The sequence below is a fragment of the Sus scrofa genome, chromosome 4, assembly GCF_000003025.6.
Source record: "Sus scrofa isolate TJ Tabasco breed Duroc chromosome 4, Sscrofa11.1, whole genome shotgun sequence".
Taxonomy (NCBI): domain Eukaryota; kingdom Metazoa; phylum Chordata; class Mammalia; order Artiodactyla; family Suidae; genus Sus; species Sus scrofa.
In genome coordinates, this window is record NC_010446.5 from 45,478,924 (window position 1) to 45,499,728 (window position 20,805).

At 38.0% G+C, this 20,805-nt stretch overlaps 1 protein-coding gene across 7 annotated transcripts in view; it reads right to left on the reverse strand.

The window, feature by feature from the left end:
- SLC26A7 (solute carrier family 26 member 7) overlaps nucleotides 1–20,805 on the reverse strand; it is a 226,706-nt gene that overhangs the window by 68,129 nt on the left and 137,772 nt on the right. For 6 of the 7 annotated variants that reach the window (XM_021089128.1, XM_021089125.1, XM_021089126.1 and 3 more), the window contains 2 exons: nucleotides 7,656–7,733; nucleotides 6,239–6,334 (listed from right to left, as the gene is read on the reverse strand). In XM_021089128.1, coding sequence (XP_020944787.1) covers nucleotides 6,239–6,334; nucleotides 7,656–7,733 — 174 coding nt within the window. The remainder of the gene's footprint in view (nucleotides 1–6,238; nucleotides 6,335–7,655; nucleotides 7,734–20,805) is intronic. The other variant, XM_021089127.1, reaches the window with a different exon arrangement.

The following is a 20,805-nucleotide window of genomic DNA, read 5'->3' on the forward strand; positions in this document are numbered from 1 at the left end:
AAATGTTTCTAAAGGGTATTTTTTACTTAAAATTCTCCTTTGTATTATTTACCTACACTGAGCATGAGTGCCTCTGAACACTGGATTACTTTCAAAAGCTAAACTCTTAGAAGCAAGTAGATTTTTATCTGTAAAATTCCTTTTTTATATAGAATAAACAAAATTCAAGAATAAAGGATAAAATATATTTTAAGTGTTCTCATGTTAAGATCCACCACCTACAAATGTCATACTAAATTAGTACTTATTATTAAATTATCCTAAACCTATTATCTAATAGGTTAGACATTGAGATGTTTTTCCTCTATTTAGATGAATGAACAGTCATTTGAATCTTCTACTTACACACAGTATGTTTTTTCCTTCCTAATGTATTATACCAAACTTGATCTTATACAAGATAAGGCTGCAAGTTTTTGATCATTACTTAAAATTGCCATGATTGCTGTTTCTCTCTCATCCCCTAATGCTTGCTGAACCTGCCTGGGTATGGCAGAATATGACCTCACCAAAAGTTCTATAAGTCCTATTCCTCCTGGCCAACCTCCATCATTCAGTATGCATCAGGAACTGAAGATCCTAATCCTGCCATTTAAAAACTACAGAGTTTAGAGGCCATAATTCATCAGAGTAACCAAAAACATTACTACCTGGTTCTATTTTTAAAGCATATTTATTCTCCCACAACATCATCTATTGTAAATTGGGTTTACAATGCTTAGTTATTTCCCAGTGATACATTTATTACTTTGAAAAAAATATCAAATGGAAATTAGTAACATAGACATGCAAATAGTTCCATTGGTTAGATAAACCCTGACAATATTCTGTAACAATTCCTAGTAAGGATCCAAACGCTGGATGTCACAGCTATAAGGAATGAGCTTTGAACCCCTATTTTTTGCATTATATGCTCTTACTTGATCCCTTTCCTATTTGGAACTCATAGCCCTTAAACTCAAGATAACCCAAAGTTAACCTAAAGTAGGCAACACATAAACCCTTGTTCCTTATAGAAAATGTATCAGTGTAAGAGTTCCCCAAATGGCTTCAGCAGTGATGAACCCGACTAGTATATATGAGGACGAGGGTTCAATTCCTGGCCTCTCTCAATGGGTTCAGGATCCGGGGTTGCTGTGAGCTGCAGTGCATGTCACAGATGAGGCTCAGATCTGGTATTGCTGTGGCTGTGGCATAAGTGAGCAGCTACAGCTCCAATTGGACCCCTAGCCTGGGAACTTCCATATGCCACTGTGTGGCCCTAAAAAGACAAAAAGAAAAAGAAAAAGAAAGAAAAGAAAAATAAAATGTATCAGAGTAAAGCACAGTAAAGCACAGTTTAGCAGCTACCCAGTCACTTCACTTCTTTCTTCTCCATCTGTTATTCCATCTTTTTTGGTGACTAATCCATATTTTTAAATTTCTGTATATCTGAATTCTATCTCTACTGTTCTGTTACTTAAACTCAGTTCCAAGCCCATGAGACAGGCTTCTATTTTGGATCCTTATTTCTCATTACCTCAAAAAAGGTTTTGACCTACAACTCAAAGTAGAATCATTATTAAACTGCAAAAAATTTAAAGAAACAAAAAATTATTTTATCTCAAGTGATTGCATGTTTTCTTAAACTTTAAGCTTTCAAATTATTTTACACATACATATAGCTTTGGTAACTTTACTTCCATGACTATCTATTGAGTTATCTGGACATATTCTATCTACTGGGTAATCTAGCCTATATCCACAGTCTATGCAATATTATTACTATAGATACTATGCCCAGATCACATCCCAATAACCCATGGCTTATCGCTGTTGAATTAGAAGCTAGGAATACCTGCCTACTTCAACCATAGAAGGCCATTGTCAAGCTAAATACAATATCCCATATAGTTATCATGCATCTGCTATATTCATGTCACTTTTCTCAACCTTATTTTTTTCCCAAACCACACTGCCTACTTAGTTCACGTTTTCAACTACCACCTCTAAACAGGAGACTCTCAATTCTGAGCCATTAAAACAGTTTTTGAACTAAATAATGCATCCAAATGTAAACTCATTAACTTCAAACCCTAAGTCTGCCCTTATTCCAATGTTCTTTTTCATTTATACCACTAATATTCTTCAAGAAACTACAAACAAAAATCTTGGAATAACATATTTACTATATCTCCTTTTCCATCTACTTGTCCAATCATTTCCAAGTTCTATCAATTACTAATAACAAAAAAGTCTCATATAATATCCTCTTCTCAATTAACTGGTAACACCCAAGTTCACAGTTTGCTATTGTTTCCTATCGTCCCATTAAACTATTCTGTCTCCTACTTAAGTACCAGCTTTTGTTATCTTCATTGTAAAGCATCTGCCATACTGCTGCATACTACCCTTACCTTTCTAAGTGTAGATTTGGATATCAGATTTAGGTTGTACATTAAAATCATTTTTACTTTATTCTTCTCTATTAAAATCCACTCAAAAATAACACAAAAATGGGTATTTTAAGAGGAAAATCATTCTTCAATGAAAGAACATAGTCACAACTTCTAACTATAAAATATGATGTAGACTTGCAAAATTTGTGAGATATCAAGGAGGACACTGGAACCAACAGATTTATCTTAAAGTTCAATAAATTACAGATTTCTCCATGAATGCCATAGCTTTGAAAATTCTACACAGCAACGTTCTGAGAAGAGCTTTAAGTTCTAGGGTCAATGGTGGACCACCTGAGAAGGAAGAAATGTACCCATACGGTATCTATTTGATACCACAGAAAGAAGATTAGTAAGATGAAATGCCATTCGTATCACTTACAACATAGCTTTCTAACCACAGAGAGACTCATGGAGGTGAAGCAAGGTGAAGAAAGTAGAGAAGATATCCAGTATCAGATCACCAGAGAGTCTGTGATTTGTGAGGTTTTATTTCAACCAGGAACAAATCTTCAGATGACATCCCTAAATCAGAGCTGTGGGGTGGGTTCTCCACCTCACTTACTAACTCCTGCCCTCCTCATATTATTTTTCAGCAAATGGCTAGGTCCACTAAAAATACCTCATAATCAACAGATAATTGGATTAGGAAGATGTCGTATACATACACAAAGGAATACCACTCAGCCATAAAAAAAGAACAAACTAATGACATTTGCAGCAACATGGCTGGAACTAGAGACTCTCATACTGAGTGAAGTAAGTCAGAAAGAGAAAGACAAATACCATATGATATCACTTATATGTGGAATCTAACATATGGCACAAATGAACCTTTACACAGAAAAGAAAATCAGGGACTTGGAGAAAAGATTTGTGGTTGCCAAGGGGGAGGGAGTGGGATAGATGGGGTGCTTGAGGTTAATTGATGCAGACTGTTGCCTTTGGAATGGATTAGCAATGAGATCCTGCTGTGTAGCACTGGGAACTATGTCTAGTCACTTATGATGGAGCATGATAATATGAGATAAAAGAATGTATACGTGTATGTGTAACTGGGTCACCAGGCTGTACAGTAGTAAACTGACAGAACACTGTAAACCAGCTATAAATGGAAAAAATAAAAATCTTTATATATGAGGAAAAAAATACATTATAACCATAAAGGAACCATCAAGGAACCAATTTGAAAAAGAAATAAAGTAATTAAATAGAGACAGAGGGTAAGTTTAGAAAGGTAATAGGCAATATAACCTCAGGGGAAAAACCTTCAAAAATAGATATGAAGAGTCAGAAGAAAAAGTACATTTAAAAAAAAGAAAAACAAGGTGATAAAAAATGGAAAATAATTGGATGGAAGTAAAAATATTACAGAGACAAAAGCTATATTTAAAAATTTAAAAACAGGATAATAACAACTAGAAATACATAATCAGAGAGCTATACATGCACATACATGCATACTTCAAAATAATCATGGAAAATGTACATATTTTAAGACAAAATAAAATTAAAAATACACAATTAATTATGATAATTGAAAATATATATTTGAAAAAATATTAAAATACTTATTAGAGGAAAAATTTTGTATATCATCCTTGATTCTGAGATCACAAAGAAATGTCACTTTCAAATGAATTTGGTACTGGGTGTTCAACCACTAGAAATATTCTGATAATATTACCAAAATTTATGGGCAAGAAAGAACCTCACTGAGCATCCATTTAGGAAAATAAACTCACATAAAATACCAAAAAATTATTTTGCCCTGTGATTTCTCTGCCTTATTTCTCAATACCTGAAGATAATTCAAGTTTTAGAAGTCTTGGGAGAAAACGTTTTAGACTCAGCCAAAAACTCCTGGTATTTAAAAAAAAAAAAAAGTAGATATTTTCATCATGCAATAACTTTGGAAATATAAAATATGTGAGCCCTTCTTGGAAAAGTGCTTGGTGATAACATACAGAATACAAAGGGAGGAACTGGAATAAAGAACTCAGGAATGAGAATCTGCATTTTTTAAAAGACTAAAGGCAAACACTAAATGCATTTAAATAATCTTCCATGTTCTATAACTCAATGAATGACATCTTCCTCAAGTGACGTTCCTAACTGGAGACTTAGAAGCCACTCCAGATTGATACACTTCATGTAAATAATTGCTGTTGACAGCTAACTAATGAAACCTCTGTACAATTTTTCAACTCTATTCCTTCTTTTTGAATCTTGAGTCTTAGTTGTGGTCTAGGCCTTCCTCATTTACTTGCCTGAAATACTGAAGGAGTGTCCCAATTGCTGCATACTACGTAAGTTCAATTCATCTTCCTCAAATTACTCAAATGACCTTTCTAATACATAAATCTTGTTCCTATTTCTCCATTTGGTGATACCTCACTGCTTTCATGATGAAGCTCAATCTTTGTACAACATGAGCAGCCTTTCCCAGTCCAACCCATTCTTAATATTTCCAAGCCCATCTGTTACTACTCCCAACTGCACATTACATTTTCTACCCATCATTTATTGGAAGAAACTTTCCCTGACATCTTTTCCCTTCCAACATGGTAATGAGATCCCCCTTTGGTGATTAATGAGTTAACAATAATTTGTTAGCTAAGTTTGCATTGCCTCATTTTTTCTATTTCCACATGCCACCTCACATATATCACCTTAAAAAAGTCATGACCCTACATCAGCCTGGTTAACTTTGGCCTTTTGGACTGCCCACCATATCCTCACATTCCAGGTATAAGTTTTCCATATTAACCCAGTTAAAATTAAATGCCCTGCTTCTATTTCTCCAGTGATAAGTGTTTACTTTTGCTTCCAGGTTATGCTTTACCATACACAACATAATAAGTTACTATTTCTGTGTCTGCATCCTGAATAAACATTAGTGTCTGAAAAGGACAAGTACTTCTTTATTCATCTCTGCATTCCACATAGCACTCAGTACTGTACTTCAGTAGAAGCTCAGTAATATTGAGACTTAGGAGGATTCTCAGTAAAGTATTCACCAGCATAAATAACCACCCCAAGCCTCTCAGAGCAAAGGATCTGAAGGCAGAGGATGTATAGATAATTGAACTTCAATATGGTGAATGCCATAAAAAGTAGAACAGTGGGTACTCATGAAATAGTTCATCCATGAAGGAAAGGGAGAGAATTTTGGGTGTTCTTGCATAGATACACTTCTTTAGAACAAGTATGCTAAACATTTATCTTAGCAGAAGCCATGCTTTATTATTGTTCAGATTTATTCAATCTGTTCCTAGCAATATATCCTATTAACATAATGCTCCTCTCAATGTAACCCAGTCAAAAAACAATTCATGAAGCTTTTTGTATTTTCCCTATTAATATGTTTACTATTATGGTCACTACTAATATGCTTAACCCATATTAATTCAGCACATATTTCTTAGAAATTAATGCTGGCTTTTCAAATATGTTATATTTCTATTAGTCATATTTCTATTAGTTATTCTTTGATGAGCTTCACTTTCAGAATCAATTCATAATGCAAACTGGGAATCCGCAATCCTCTCAAGTTAAATAGCATTTCTTTAAAAGGTCTTAAACACATCAATCAAAATTTGACAAAATTCCATTTCTGTTTCTTATAAAGACATTTTACATTATAACACTCCTATTAACAGTTGAAAAAATAAATAATAGTTCATAATGTGTAAATCTTAAATGGCTACAACTATTTTCTGCAAATAGAACTATTAAAACTTATTTTGTAACATGTGTTTAAGCCAATGAGGGTAATTTTAGGTTAAATGTCTACTTACCCAATCAATTTTATCCACATTCCAATATTTCTTTAAATCCCGAAACTGTATTAGCATTCCCTTAAGTCCCACGACAATAATACTTGCAAGAACACACTAAAAATAAGACACAAGTTGAGGAAAAAATAAGATAAAGATTTTAACATAAATTTAAAAGAATCAAGATTTTTTATTCCTTTCTTCGTTTTTGAAGTACTTACTAGAGAAAACCAATCACCATTTAGAGACTAAAGTAATATATAGTTTGTTTATAAATAATCTAGTATGGTGCTTTAGGAATAAAATATCAATTCTAGAAAACCACAGGGTAAATATTATGCCATTCTAAAAAAGAAAGAAAGAAAAAGTCGTGAATTATAAGGGTGAATATTATAAGGCCAAATGACCTCTTAACTTTATAATAACTATTCACTGACATTTGTTTGAAATTTGTTTGTTGTAAACATTAAATATTTATATAATTTCTGTATAATTATCTTGAGTATCAATCATCTGGTTTCATCTGCAGATATTTATAACTTCTCTTGAAAAGTGAACTTGATTATTCAAACATCCTCTTATGAAAATGATTTATTCTTACTATATGAATAAAGAATTAGAACAAGAAAGGACCAAGACTGTCTCTGGATCTTTGCACACTACGATCTTACTCGCATCTCTTCACTTGCCCCAAGCTTGTAAAAAGCAAGATAAACATGGATACTAATAGTCTGAGTCATCTTGTATAAAGAAGAACCAAGGGTAGCAAGATGTATTTTGTTCCCTACTTTCTTGCCCAGCATTCATTTTCTAAGAAACCAAGTTTTGATAAAAAATTCTTCCCAAGTCTACTTCTTATAACAGAAATTGGCTAGTTCCACCTTCCAAGTGAGTTCAGAATTAGTCTAATTCCACAACTGCATTCTTTTTTTTTTTCCTTTTTTTTTCACAACTGCATTCTTATACAAAAACTTAAGAATTAGATAACAGCCATGGTAATCCTCCCATACTCTCCCCATCAAATGTGGTCTTTTTCCACTTCTCCTCATTCAACTATAGCTTACGTCATAGGTTCAGATTTAGGATCACTGAGGTTTTCTTAGAAGAAAATTTAAAATACAATGATTCTCACTAAGAGTAAAGTTTAGAAGTTCCTGTCATGGTTCAGGAGTAACGAAACTAACTAGTATCCATGAGGACGTGGGTTTGATCCCTGGCCTTGCTCAGCGGGTTAAGGATCTAGTGTTGCTGTAAGCTGTGATGTAGGTTGCAGACACAGTTCAGATCCTGCATTGCTGTGGCTGTGATGTAGGCTGGCAGCTACAGCCCTGATTCAACCCCTGGCTTGGGAACTTCCATATGCTGTGGTTGCAGCCATAAAAAAAAAAGGCAAAAAAAGAGTAAAGTTTAAAAGTAAATATTAAAAAGCATTACATACCATGGGGAGCCAGTAAAGCAAAGGTCCTATTACATAGATGACTATCAGGACGAAAATGCAAGATATTAGACAAGCCACCTATAAGATACAAGACAGACAGAAAAGAAAACCTTAAACTTTCTAATTATTCCAAAACTATAAGGGGAAAAAGATAATTCATAGTCTTTCTTGATTAGAAGAAACAAATGTTGGCACATGATTGTTAAATTACAGACTGTCATTATCTATATTTCATAGCTGAAGGAATTCAAATGTGACAGCCAACAAACTGGTGCAATCAAATTAAGTCAATGATGAGAGAAAAGCAATTCTACACAAAGAAATAAGACACCATCAGCATTTATCACACATCAGAACAATAGCTTTCTTTGTTCAATAGTAAAAATGACATTTCAATTAAAAGTCCTTTAGTTATTGTGTTCAGCCTGACTCCTATCCTCATTTTCCAGGGAGTTGTTTGGGTAATAACAGAATATGCAGCTTAAGGTTTCTCTGTGCTGATGACAAATTTCTATGCAGTCCTTTACTCTCCTCTTTGGAATCCTCTGTTACCATAAAACAGTTACATGGGATTAGAGAAGTCTCTGCAGTGAAACAGACTTAATTGTATTAATTCTGAAAAGTCATTACTATTGTGTTCTAACCAACACAACTTGCTGACAAAAGGCAATTCAAACCACCTCACTCCACTGTGCTCCACTTGATAGAGAATCTGATTTCACATAAGCAAACATTCATGTCTTAATAGAAATAGTTAGCCTAACTGTTAACCTAACAAGAAGAAAGAGGGTTTTCACAGGACCGAAAAGATACCTAAAATATTATTATGGAAAAATAAAACAGAATAAAAATAAATACATAAACAAATAACAAATAGCAAGGGCTGGCAAGGGCTCAGAGTAACTAGAGTTTTCAGACATTGCTAGTGGGAATTCAATATGGTACAACCACTGTAAAAATAGTTTGGAAGTTTCTTATGAAGTTATGTAAGATCCAGTACTACCTAAGAGAAATGAAAACATATGACTATGCAAATATATGTAAATATCAATAGCAGTTTTATTTGTAAATATAAAAAAGCAAAAATAACTGCATTGTCCATCAATTGGTGAATAACAAATTTTGGTACTTCCAAATACAATAGAATACTACTCAGTAATAAAAAAGAACAGACTATTGATACATGAAACAGCATGGATTAAACTCAAAACCATTAAATTAAGTAAAAGAAGCTAGATACAAGTTCCTTCCATATTTAGTGGAACTCATCTATAATATCCCCCATAGTATAAAGGGGAAAAAGTCATTCTGAGGGAAATAAGTCACTAGAGAACCAAAGAGTGCCCATAAAGGACATTGTAGTTCACCAAATTGTCACTAAAATGATCATTTAAGAGTAACTGTGGAGAAACAAGATGGCAGAAAAGGAGGAAGTGAATTTCACCTCTTCCCACAAATACATAATAAATATTTCTACAAATGGACTAATCCTCACAGAACATCTACTGAGCACTAGCAGAAAAAACTCCACACCAGAAAGGAGGGATCTCCACAAAACTGGGTATTTCTTCAAAAAAAAAAAAAAAAAAAAAAAAGAAAGAAAGAAAAAGGTAGAAGCAGGTTGGGCCCTGTGCCCTAGGGAGGGAGCTAAAGGAAAGGAGAGGTTGCCATACCTGGGAGTCACTAGTGGGGAGACCAGCTGGGACAGGAAAGGAGCTTTGGAAGCTTGGAGGAAAACACAGTTGCTGGTCTGTGGCAAGCAGAACAGAATGAGACATACACAGAGGACTCACAGAACTGCCCTGTGCCCCCAAGCCTGAGACATGAGTCTGAAGATAAGAGCAGGGGCTCAGTGCTGGATCATGGGGTTTAGAGAGCATTCCTAAGGATAGGATGGCTGTTGGCTGTTTGAGACATCCTGGGGGAGTAGAAGGGTGGAGTGCCATAACCAGGAATATTCAGAAAGATGGCCCAGGCCATGGAGGCTAAGCATCTTGTTAGGTGGCCTGCAAGGGACAGGGCCACCATTACAACCTCCTTTCCCACCCAGGCCCCACCTCTGCAAGCTCTTGAAAAGGCTTCCACCTGAGCTGGGCTACACCCCCATCACAGCCCCACACACCTCTCACCTAGGGAAGGCCTTTGCCTCCCTGATCTCAGCCTCACCCCATCTCCCTGCAAGAATCCACTGCTACTCCATCCTCTGCCTCCAAAGTAGTTGCAGGCTCCCTGGAGCCCTATATGCCTGATGCCTTTGGAGCAATCACACATAAAATTGGGTTGCTCACACATAAAAGTGGAGCTGAAACCATAACTGAGACTCAGGGAACCTGCCACTAAGGAAGAAGAGCTGAAACATTTCATCCGAGCTATACAAAGTTCAGGATTACACCTCCACTGCTAACCTTATAAAGTAAATGCTGATGAAACATCTGAATGATGAGTGCTCCTGCAGCTGAAAGGGGTCTGGCTTTAGTAGTTGTGGGCTTTGTGGATGACTACACATGAGGCTTGGACCTTTCCAGAGTCTGAGCTGACTCCATAGCATCCACAGTGGGCCTAGAAGCACAAGTACTGCAGCCCTGGGTCCTGATCTTAGTGGATCAGCATTGGTGGCCAGATGTAAACAACACCTGAGAGGCACCAGGACCAAAAACCAACATACCCATGGGAAAGGTGGGACTGAAGGCAGTACCCACCAACGGTGTACTTTGTGAGCCCACCAATGGGTGAAAAGTGACACAACAGAGCACACTCAAAGATGAATAGTTCCAGTGGAAGAATACTGCAATACTTTCCCAGTGGAAATGTTACAATCTTTCCTACCTCGTAACACCACAAATCAGAAACATAGCTCACGAATAGATCTGAACAAGTAGGGAGCAGACAGTATGCCTTATAGGACTGTGATAACAATAGAGCAAATGGAAGGCCCTGCTCGAAATCTAGTGAGGGCTGTAGTCACTACAACATCCATCACATCTCCTACCAAGAGGCTAATGACAAGCATACACTAAGGAAAGAGGTAGCAAGCATGCAAATTAAAAACACCAAAACAATATTGAACCCAGATAGGCTGCCTAGAGTCATACTGAGCCAAAAGCCACCTGATCTAGCTCCACACACAGGTGGGAAGACACCAGTTCCTCCAACCAGGAAGCCTGCACAAATGCCTCAACCAATGGTAAACAGCAGGTGGCAGACACCAGAAGCAAGAGAAACTAAAACCCTGCAGGCAGGAGACCATGAACACAGAAAAATAGACAAAGTGAGATGACACAGAAATATGTTTCAAAATAACAATATAAAAACAACTAAAACAACAAAAACAACTAAATAAAGAGGAAAGGGGAACTCTACCTGAAAAAGAATTCGGAGTAATGAGTAAGGATGATCCAAGATCTTGGAAAAGGAATGTATGGAAAGATTGAGAAGTTACAAGAAATGTTTAATAAAAGGCTAGAATATTTAAAGAGTAAACATGCAAAGATGAATAACATAATATCCAAAATGAAAAACATATTAGAAGGAATCAACAGCCAAATAACTGAGGTAGAAGAATGAATTAGTGAGGTGAAAGACAGAGTAGGAAAATCACTGCCATGGAAAAGAATAAAGAAAAAAGAATGAAAAGAAATTAAGACAGTCGAAGAGACCTGGGGGACAGTATCAAACATAACAACATTCACATCATTGGGATACCAGAAGGAGAGAGAGGGAAATGACCTGAGAAAATATGCAAAAAGATTATAGCTGGAGTTCCCATTGTGGCTCAGTGGTTAACGAATCCGACTAGTAACCATAAGGTTGTGGGTTCAATCCCTGGCCTTGCTCAGTGGATTAAGGATCCAGCATTGCCATTAGCTGTGGTGTAGGTTGCAATGTGGCTTGGATCTGGGGTTGCTGTGGCTCTGGTGTGGGCCAGTGGCTACAGCTCCGATTAGACCCCAGCCTGGGAACCTCCATATGCTGTGGGAGTTGCCCTAGAAAAGGCAAAAAGAAAAAAATAGATTATAGCTGAAACCTTTCCTATTACAGGAAAGGAAAAAAGTAGAAGAAGCATAAAGAGTACTACACAGTATAAACCCAAGGACAAACATGTCAAGACACATATTAATAAAATTTTTAAAAGTTTCTCTACAAAGAAAAAATATTGACAGCCAAAGGGATAACCAACAAATAACATACAAGGGAACCCCAATAAGGTTACCAGCTGATTTTTCAGCAGAAATTCTACAGGCAAAAAAGGAGAAGCAAGATATATTTAAAGTGATGAAAGAGAAGTTCCCATTGTGGCTCAGTGGTTAATGAACACAAGTAGTACCCATGGATGTGGGTTTGATCCCTAGCCTTGCTCAGTGGGTTAAGGATCTGGCATTGCCATGAGCTGTGGTGTAGGTCACAGATGCAGCTTGGATCCCACATTGCCGTGCCTGTGGTGTAGGCCAGTGGCTATAGCTCTGATTTGATCCCTAGCCTGGGAACCTCCATATGCCACCTGTGCAGCTCTAAATAGACAAAAAAAAAGTGATGAAAGAAAAAAACCTTCAATGAAGAATATTCTACCCAATGAGATTCTCATTCAGATTTGATGTAGAAATCAAAAGCTTTACAGACAAGCAAAACTAAGAGAGTTTGGCAACACCAAACCAGTTCTTCAACAAATGCTAAAGGAACTTCCCCAGACTGGAAAGAAAAGCTACAATGAAAAACAAGAAAATTACAAATGGGAAAGCTCAGTAATAAAGGCAAACATAAAATAAAAATAGGAAATAATCCATAGCCAAATATGATATCTAAACTAGCAATCATGGGAAAAGGAGAGGACAAATGCAGAATATTGAAAAATGCATTTCTTTTTTTTTAATTTTTTTTTGGTCTTTTTGCCATTTCTTGGGCCACTCCTGTGGCATATGGAGGTTCCCAGGCTAGGGGTCTAATCGGAGCTGAGCTGCCAGCCTATGCCAGAGCCACAGCAACATGGGATCCGAGCCGCGTCTGCAACCCACACCATAGCTCACGGCAATGCCAGATCATTAACCCACTGAGCAAGGGCAGGGATCGAACCCACAACCTCATGGTTCCTAGTCGGATTCGTTAACCACTGTGCCATGATGGGAACTCCTGAAAAATGCATTTCAAATTGAGACTAGCAAATTAAAACAATATATATATTTTTGTCTTTTTAGGGCCATACCCACAGCATATGGAGGTTTCCAGGCAAGGGGTCGAATAGGAGCTATAGCTGTCAGCCTACACCACAGCCACAGCAATGTGGGATCCAAGTCACCTCTGTGACCTACACCACAGATCACAGCAACGCCAGGTCCTTAATCCACTGATTGAGCCCAGGGACCGAACCTGCATCCTCATGGATACTAGTCAGATTCACTTCCACTGACCCATGACAGTAACTCCAAAACACTATTTTATATACATAGATTATTATATCAAAACCTTGTGGGAACAACAAACCAAAAAATAATAGGTACATACATAGAAAAGAAAAGCCAATTCGTATACAACCAAAAGGATAGTCATCAAATCACAAGAAAGAAGAAAAAAAGAAAGAAAAAAGCCCAACAGTAACAAATCTAAAACAATTAAGAAAATGGCAGTAAGTAAATAATATCAACAATTACCTTTTTATAAATCAATGAATTTTATTATATTTATAGTTGCACAGAAATCATCACAAACTAATTTTAGAACATTTACATCCCAAATCCCCAGTACACCCCTCTCTATCCCCCACCTGTCCCATTTGGTAAAACCATAAGATTTTCAAAATCTGTGAGCCTATTTGTGTTCTGTAAATCAGTTCATTTGCATACCTTTTTTTAGATTCAACATCTAACTGATATAGGATGTTTGTCCCTCACTGTCTAATGTCACTTAGTATGATAATTTCTGGGTCTATCCATGTTGCTGCAAATGCCATTATTTTATTGTTTTTATGACTGAGTAATATTCCATTGTATACATGTACCACATCTTCTTTATTTATTCCTCTGTCAATGGACATTTTGTTGCTTCCATGTTTTCGCTATTGTATATGGGGCTCTTATGAATATTTCTGTACATATACATTTTAGAATCACGTTTTTCTTCAGATAAATGCCCAGGAATGGAATTTCTGGATCTTGTGGTAGTTCTATTGTTAGTTGAGGAACCTCCATACTGTTTTCCACAGTGGTTGTACAAAATCACATTCCCACCAACAGTGTAAGTGGGTTCCCTTTTCTCCAAACCCTCTCCAACGTTGACAGTGTGTAGATTTTTTGATGATGACCATTATAGTTGGTGTAAGTTTATACCTGAAGGTAGCTTTGATTTGCATTTATCTAATATTCAGCGATGTTGAGCATCATGTGTCTTTTGGCCATCTGTATTTCTTCTTTGAAAAAATGTCTACTCAGATCTGCTCTTTTTTTTTGATGGGATTGTTTGTTTTCTTGATATTGAGCTTCAGGAGGTGTTTATATATTCTGGAGATTAATACCTTGGTAGTCACTTCATTTGCAAATATCTTCTCCCATTCTTTGGCTTGTCTTTTCCTTTTTTTTAGGGCTTCCTTTGCCATGGTAAAAAATTAAAGTTTAATTATGTCCCATTTTCTAATTTTTGTTTTAATTTTTATAACTCTAGGAGGTAGACTTAATAAGATATTGCTGAGGTTTATGTCAGAGAGAGTTCAGCCTATGTTTTCCTCTAAGAGTTTTACAGTATCTGGTCTTATATTTGGGTCTTTAATCCATTTTGAGTTTATTTTTGTGTATAGTGTTAGAGAGTGATCTAATTTCATTCTTTTACAGGTAGCTGTCCAGTTTTCTCATCACAGTTTATTGAAAAGGGGATCTTTTCCCTATGTATATTCTTGCCTCCTTTGCCATAGATTATTTGACCATAGGTGTGTGGGTTTATTTCTGGGCTTTCTATGCTATTTCACTGATCTATATTTCTGTTTTGTGCCAGTGCCATGTTGTTATAATGATTTTAGCTTTGTCGGAAGTCAGGGAGCCTGATTCCTCTGGCTCTGTTTTTCTTTCTCAGGATTGCTTTGGCTATTTGAGGACTTTTGTGCTTCCATACAAATTTTTAAAAATTATTTTGTTCTATTTCTGTGAAAAATGCCATTGGAAATTTGATAGTAATTGCACTGAATCCGTAGATTGCCTTGGATAGTACATTTACTTTGACAGTATTGATTTGTCCAAGCCAAGAGCATGGTATACCTTTCCATCTATTTATATCATCTTTGATTTCTTTCATCAGTGTCTTACAGTATTCAAAGTACAGGTCTTTTGTCTCTTTAAATAGGTTCATTCCTAGATATTTTATCCTTTTTGATGTGATGGTAAATGGAATTATTTCCCTAATTTTTCTTTCTAAACTTCTATTGTTAGTATATAGAAATAGTTGATTTCTGTGTACTAATTTTGTATCCTGCAACTGTACCAAATTCACTGATGAGATCTAACTGTTACCTGATAGCTTTAGGATTTTCTATGTATAATATCATGTCATCTGCAAAAAGTGATTGTTGTACTTCTTCCTTTCCAATTTGGATTCCATTTATTTATTTTACTTCTCTGATTGTCATGCCTAGGACCTCCAAAACTATGTTGAACAAAAGTGGCTGTAGAGGACATCCTTGTTTTATTCCTGATCTTAGCAGGAATTATTTAAGAATATCACTATTGGGGATGATGTTAGCTGTGGGTTTGTCATATAAGGCCTTTATTATGTTGAGGTTGGTTACCTTTATGCCTAGTTTCTGGAGGGTTTTTATCAGGAATCAGTGTTGGGTTTTGTCAAAAGCTTTTCCTGCACCTATTGAACTGATCATATGTTTTTTATTCTTCAGTTTGTTCATGTGATATATCACACTGACTGATTTAAGAATATTGAAAAATCCTTACATCCCTAGGATAAACCCAACTTTAACATGATATATTATCCCTTTCATGTATTGCTAGATTTGGTTTGCTAATATTTTGCTGAGTATTTTTGCATCTATGTTCATCTGTTGTATTGGCCTATAATTTTCTTTTTTATGTTATCATTGTCTGGTTTTGTTAACAGGGTGATGGTGGCCTCAAGAATGAGTTTGGGTGTGTTCCTTCCTCTGCAATTTTTTTGGAAAAATTTCATAAGGATACATGTTAACTCTTAAAATGTTTGATAGAATTCACCTGTGACACCATCTGGTCTTAAACTTTTGTTTTTTGATGTCTTTAAATCACAATTTCAATTTCAGTACTTATGATTAGTCCATGAATATTCTCTATTTTTTTCGATGGACGAGTGTATCTTTCTTGATTTTTTTTTTCATTTCGTCAAGGTGTTCCATTTCATTGACATAGAGTTGCTTGTAATAGTCTTTTATGATCCTTTGCAGTTCTGTGATGTCTGCTGTAACTTCTCTTCTTCATTTATAATTTTATTGATTTGAACCCTCTCCCTTTTTTTCTTGATGAGTCTGCCTAAGAGTTTATCATTTTTGTTGATATTTTCAAAGAAGCAGCTCTTAGTTTCATTGGTTTTTCTACCTTTTTCTTTGTATCTGTTTCATTTATTTCTACTCTGATCTTTATGATTTCTCTCCTTCTATTCACTTTGAGTTTTGTTTGTTCTTTGTCTAGTTGCTTTAGGTGTAAAGTTAGGTTGTTTATTTGAGCTTTTTCTTGTTTCCTGAGGTAGGCTTGTATTGCTATAATTTTCTCTCTTAGAACTGCTTTTGCTGTATCCCATAGGTTTTGGATCATTTTGTCTTCATTGTCATTTGTCACTAGGAATAAACCAACATAAAGACCTCTGCTCTGAAAAGTAAAGACACTGATGAAGGAAATAAAAAATGTTACAAAAATGGAAAAATTTAACATGCTCTTGGATTGAAAGAATGAACATTGTCAAAATGACTGTACTACCCAAGGAAAATGATAGATTTAGTGCAATCCCTATCAAACTACCAATGGCATTTTTCACAGAACTAGAATAAAACATTTTAAAATATTTTTGGAGAGGAGAGGACAAGATGGTGGAGGAGTAGGGGGACACATTCGCCCTCTCCCACAAACACAACAAAAAAAGCACATCTACAGAATAAATGACTCGCACAGAACAGCAACCAATCGCTGGCAGCAGAACCTAAACTCCAATAACGGCAAGAAGTTCGTGACATTATTGGGCAGAATGGGAGAAAAGAGGAGAGTGAGAGAAGGTGAATCCGAGCGGGACGGGCGCTCCCGAAAGGGAATTGCGGAGGAGAAAGGGATCCCACACCCTGGAAAGTCACCTACTGGGGGAAAGATCAAACGAACCGGAGGAATCCCCAGACGCAGAAAAGAGTGTAGCAGTAAGTCAGAATACGGAAAAACCGATCAAGAACCCAGCGGACCATCTGAACTATGGGCACAGTCACCAAAAATTGAGATGCCTGGGTGGGGGCTGGGCACCGAATTCTCGGCTCCAGAGGTTAGTCCCCGGGAAAGGGCCGGGGGACGCCTGGGTGGGGGCTGGGCACCGAGACCTTGCCTCTGAAGGTTGATCCCTGAGAAAGGGCCGGGGGACGCCTGGGTGGGGGCTGGGCACCGAGACCTCGCCTCGGAAGGTTAATCCCTGAGAAAGGGCCTGGGGACGCCTGGGGGGGGGCTGGGCACCGAGACCTCGGCTCCAGAGATTAGTCCCCAGGCTAGGGGGGCGGGGCAGAGAGGAAACTGCTTGGGAGGTCTCTAAACCATTTGACGGGGCAGAGACTGCCTGGGAGACTAGAAAACAAAGCTGTCGCAGAGGAAGGGAGCAATACTCTAGGGGCCGGGAAGTGGAAAGCCGCCTCAGAGGGAACCTGGGAGAAGAGCCTGGTCTGCACCCTGCTGGGGAGGGGAGAGAAGAAGCGGTGGGTCCCCATAGAATACCTCCCACGCCACAGCAAGCTTACAGGCCCGCTAGCTAGCTGAAAGCTGTGCTTCCCAGTGCATCCCCCTCCCCCACCCCCGCCACCCCCTACGCTCTCGCCAAACCTGGGGCTGCCTGCCATCCAGGAGGGCTGGCCTCAACAATTGCCTGAAGCCTACCACCGCAGGGGCTCTCCCTGCACAGGCCTGCTTGCCCTTTGGAGGGGCTACACTTCCGCAGAGCAGCACCAAACACCACCAGTCCCCTAGAAAAGGCCTGCAGCCCAGAAAAGCTAGAACAAGCCTAGCCAGGCCGTGAATAGATTGGCCTAATTCTCCAACAGTTTTTCTGAGACGGGCTGCCCCGGGGAGGAGCCTCTTGAGTCTCCAAGGGCCCTGCTACCCGCCCAAGCCCCCAGGGGGTGCTGAGAACTAGTGGACCAGCTGCATAGGACTGCCAGCTCCAGGCAGGACCCCCTGCAGCCCAGAAAAGCTGCAACAAGCCTGGCCGAGTCGGGAAAAGATCTCAGACGGTGTTTCTGAGTCAGGCTGCCCTGGGGAGGAGCCTTTTGGGTCTCCAAGGGCCCTGCTACCCGCCCAAGCTCCCAGGGGGTGCTCCACTCCCGTGAAATAACTGCTCAGCACCACCAGCCCCCTGGAAGAGCCCCTGCAGCCCAGAAAAGCTGCAACAAGCTCGGCCAGATTGTGAAAAGATCAGCCTACATTCTCAGGCTGTCCTTCTGAGTTGGACTGCCCTAGGGAAGAGCCTCTTAGGTTCTCAGTGACCCAGATAGCTGCTCCAGCCCCCAGGGGGTGATGCACCCCTGAAGAGCAGCTGCCCAACACCACCAACTCCCTGCAAGAACCCCACAGCCTAAAAACACCAGAGCAAGCTCTGCATGACCAAGTGAAATCTGCTACCATCGTGGGGTGGACCTCCCAGTCCTGTCTGCCCTCAGGAAGCCCTCCTTTGCTTCAAAGAAACACTGTTAGTTCCATCAACACTCCAGAAAAGCCACACTGCCTCAAAAAAGACTGACCAACAACGCCAGCCCTCAGGAAATATTCCACGGCAGTGACAAGGCAAACACTACCCGATAACGGAGAGTACAACTCCCTCAGGAGAAAGGAAACAACAAGCAAGATGAAGAAGCTGAGAAACCACCCCCAGTCAAACCAACAGGAGAACTCACCTAAAACAGTCAACAATGAAACAGATCTCTGTAGTCAGACAGACCTGGAGTTCAAAAGAGAAATACTGAAAAGACTGAAGGAATTAAGAGAAGATATGAACAGTAATGCAGATACCCTCAGAAAGGAGCTAGAAAATATAAGGAGGAGCCAAGAAAAACTAGAACATTCATTTGCAGAGATGCAAACTGAACTAGGGGCAGTAAAAACCAGAATGAATAATCCAGAAGAACGAATCAGTGATATGGAAGATAGAATAATGGAAATCACTCAATCTGGTCAACAGACAGAAAACCGAATCAAAAAACTGGAAAGCAATATAAGAGACCTATGGGATAATATAAAGCGGGCCAATCTACGCATAATAGGAATTCCAGAAGGAGTAGAAAAAGATAAGGGAATGGAAAATATAGTTGAAGAAATTATCGCTGGAAACATCCCAAATCTAAAGGATACTGGATTCAAGATACAAGAAGCACAGAGGGCCCCAAACAAACTGAACCCAAACAGACCCACACCAAGACACATCATAATAAAAACGGCAAAAGTTAGTGATAAGGGTAGGATCCTAAAGGCAGCAAGAGAAAAACAGAATGTTACCTACAAGGGAACCCCCATAAGAATATCAGCTGATTTTTCTACAGAAACACTACAGGCCAGGAGGGAATGGCAAAAGATATTTAAAGTGCTAAAAGGAAAAAATATGCAACCTAGAATACTTTATCCAGCAAGAATATCATTTAAAATAGAAGGGGAAATAAAAATTTATCCCAACAAACAAAAACTTAAAGAATACAGCAACACAAAACCCAGGTTAAAGGAAATATTGAAAGGGCTTCTCTAAACCAAAAAGAAAGGAAGGAAAGGGAAGAAAAAAGAAAAGAAAAAAAAAAAGAAGAAGAAGAAGAAGAGGAAGAACTAGGACTGAGGAAACTGCAATCAGAGAGCAGTCACTCAAATAAGCCAGCATACAGATTTAATCATGAACATGCTAAAAACAAAATAAAATTAAAAAGAAAAAAATAAAAGAGTCATCAAAACCATAAAATGTGGGCAAGGGATGTTAGGAGGTAAATAACCCTTTTTGTTTGTATGTATGTCTCTCTTCTTAATTTTAATATAATAATGAAGTGTTTGAACTTACAGGACCATCAGGCTAAAACACACAATTATGGAAAGGGGTTAGCATACTTAAAAAACAGGGCAACCACAAGCCAAAACCAAATATTGCATTTGCAAAAAATGAAAAAAAAGAAAGACACTCAAGCAGATAATAACAGGAGACCATCCAACCAAAAAAAAAAAAAAGAAAGGAAGAATGGAGAACCATAGAATCAACTGGAACACGAGGTTCAGATGGCAATAAATAATCATCTATCAATTATCACCTTAAATGTCAATGGACTGAATGTCCCAATCAAAAGACACAGAATGGCTGAGTGGATAAAAAGGCAAAAACCTTCAATATGCTGCCTGCAAGAAACTCACCTCAGGACAAAAGATACATATAGATTGAAAGTGAAAGGGTGGGGAAAAGTATTTCACGCCAATAGACATGACAGAAAAGCAGGAGTCCCAACGCTCATATCAGACAAAATAGACTTTAAAACAAAAGACATAAAGAAAGACAAAGAAGGACACTATTTAATGATTAAGGGATCCATCCAAGGAGAGGATGTTACTATCATCATCATATATGCCCCAAACATAGGAGCACCCAGATACATACAACAAATATTAACAGACATAAAGGGAGATATTGATGAGAATACAATCATAGTAGGAGACCTAAATACCCCCCTCACATCAATGGACAGATCCTCTAGACAGAAAACCAATAAAGCAACAGAGATCCTAAAGGAAACAATAGAAAAGTTAGACTTAATTGATATCTTCAGGACACTACATCCAAAAAACTCAGAATACACATTCTTCTCAAATGCTCATGGAACATTCTCAAGAATCGACCACATATTGGGACACTAAGCTAACCTCAATAAATTTAGGAGCACAGAAATTATTTCAAGTATCTTCTCTGATCACAATGCCATGAAATTAGAAAT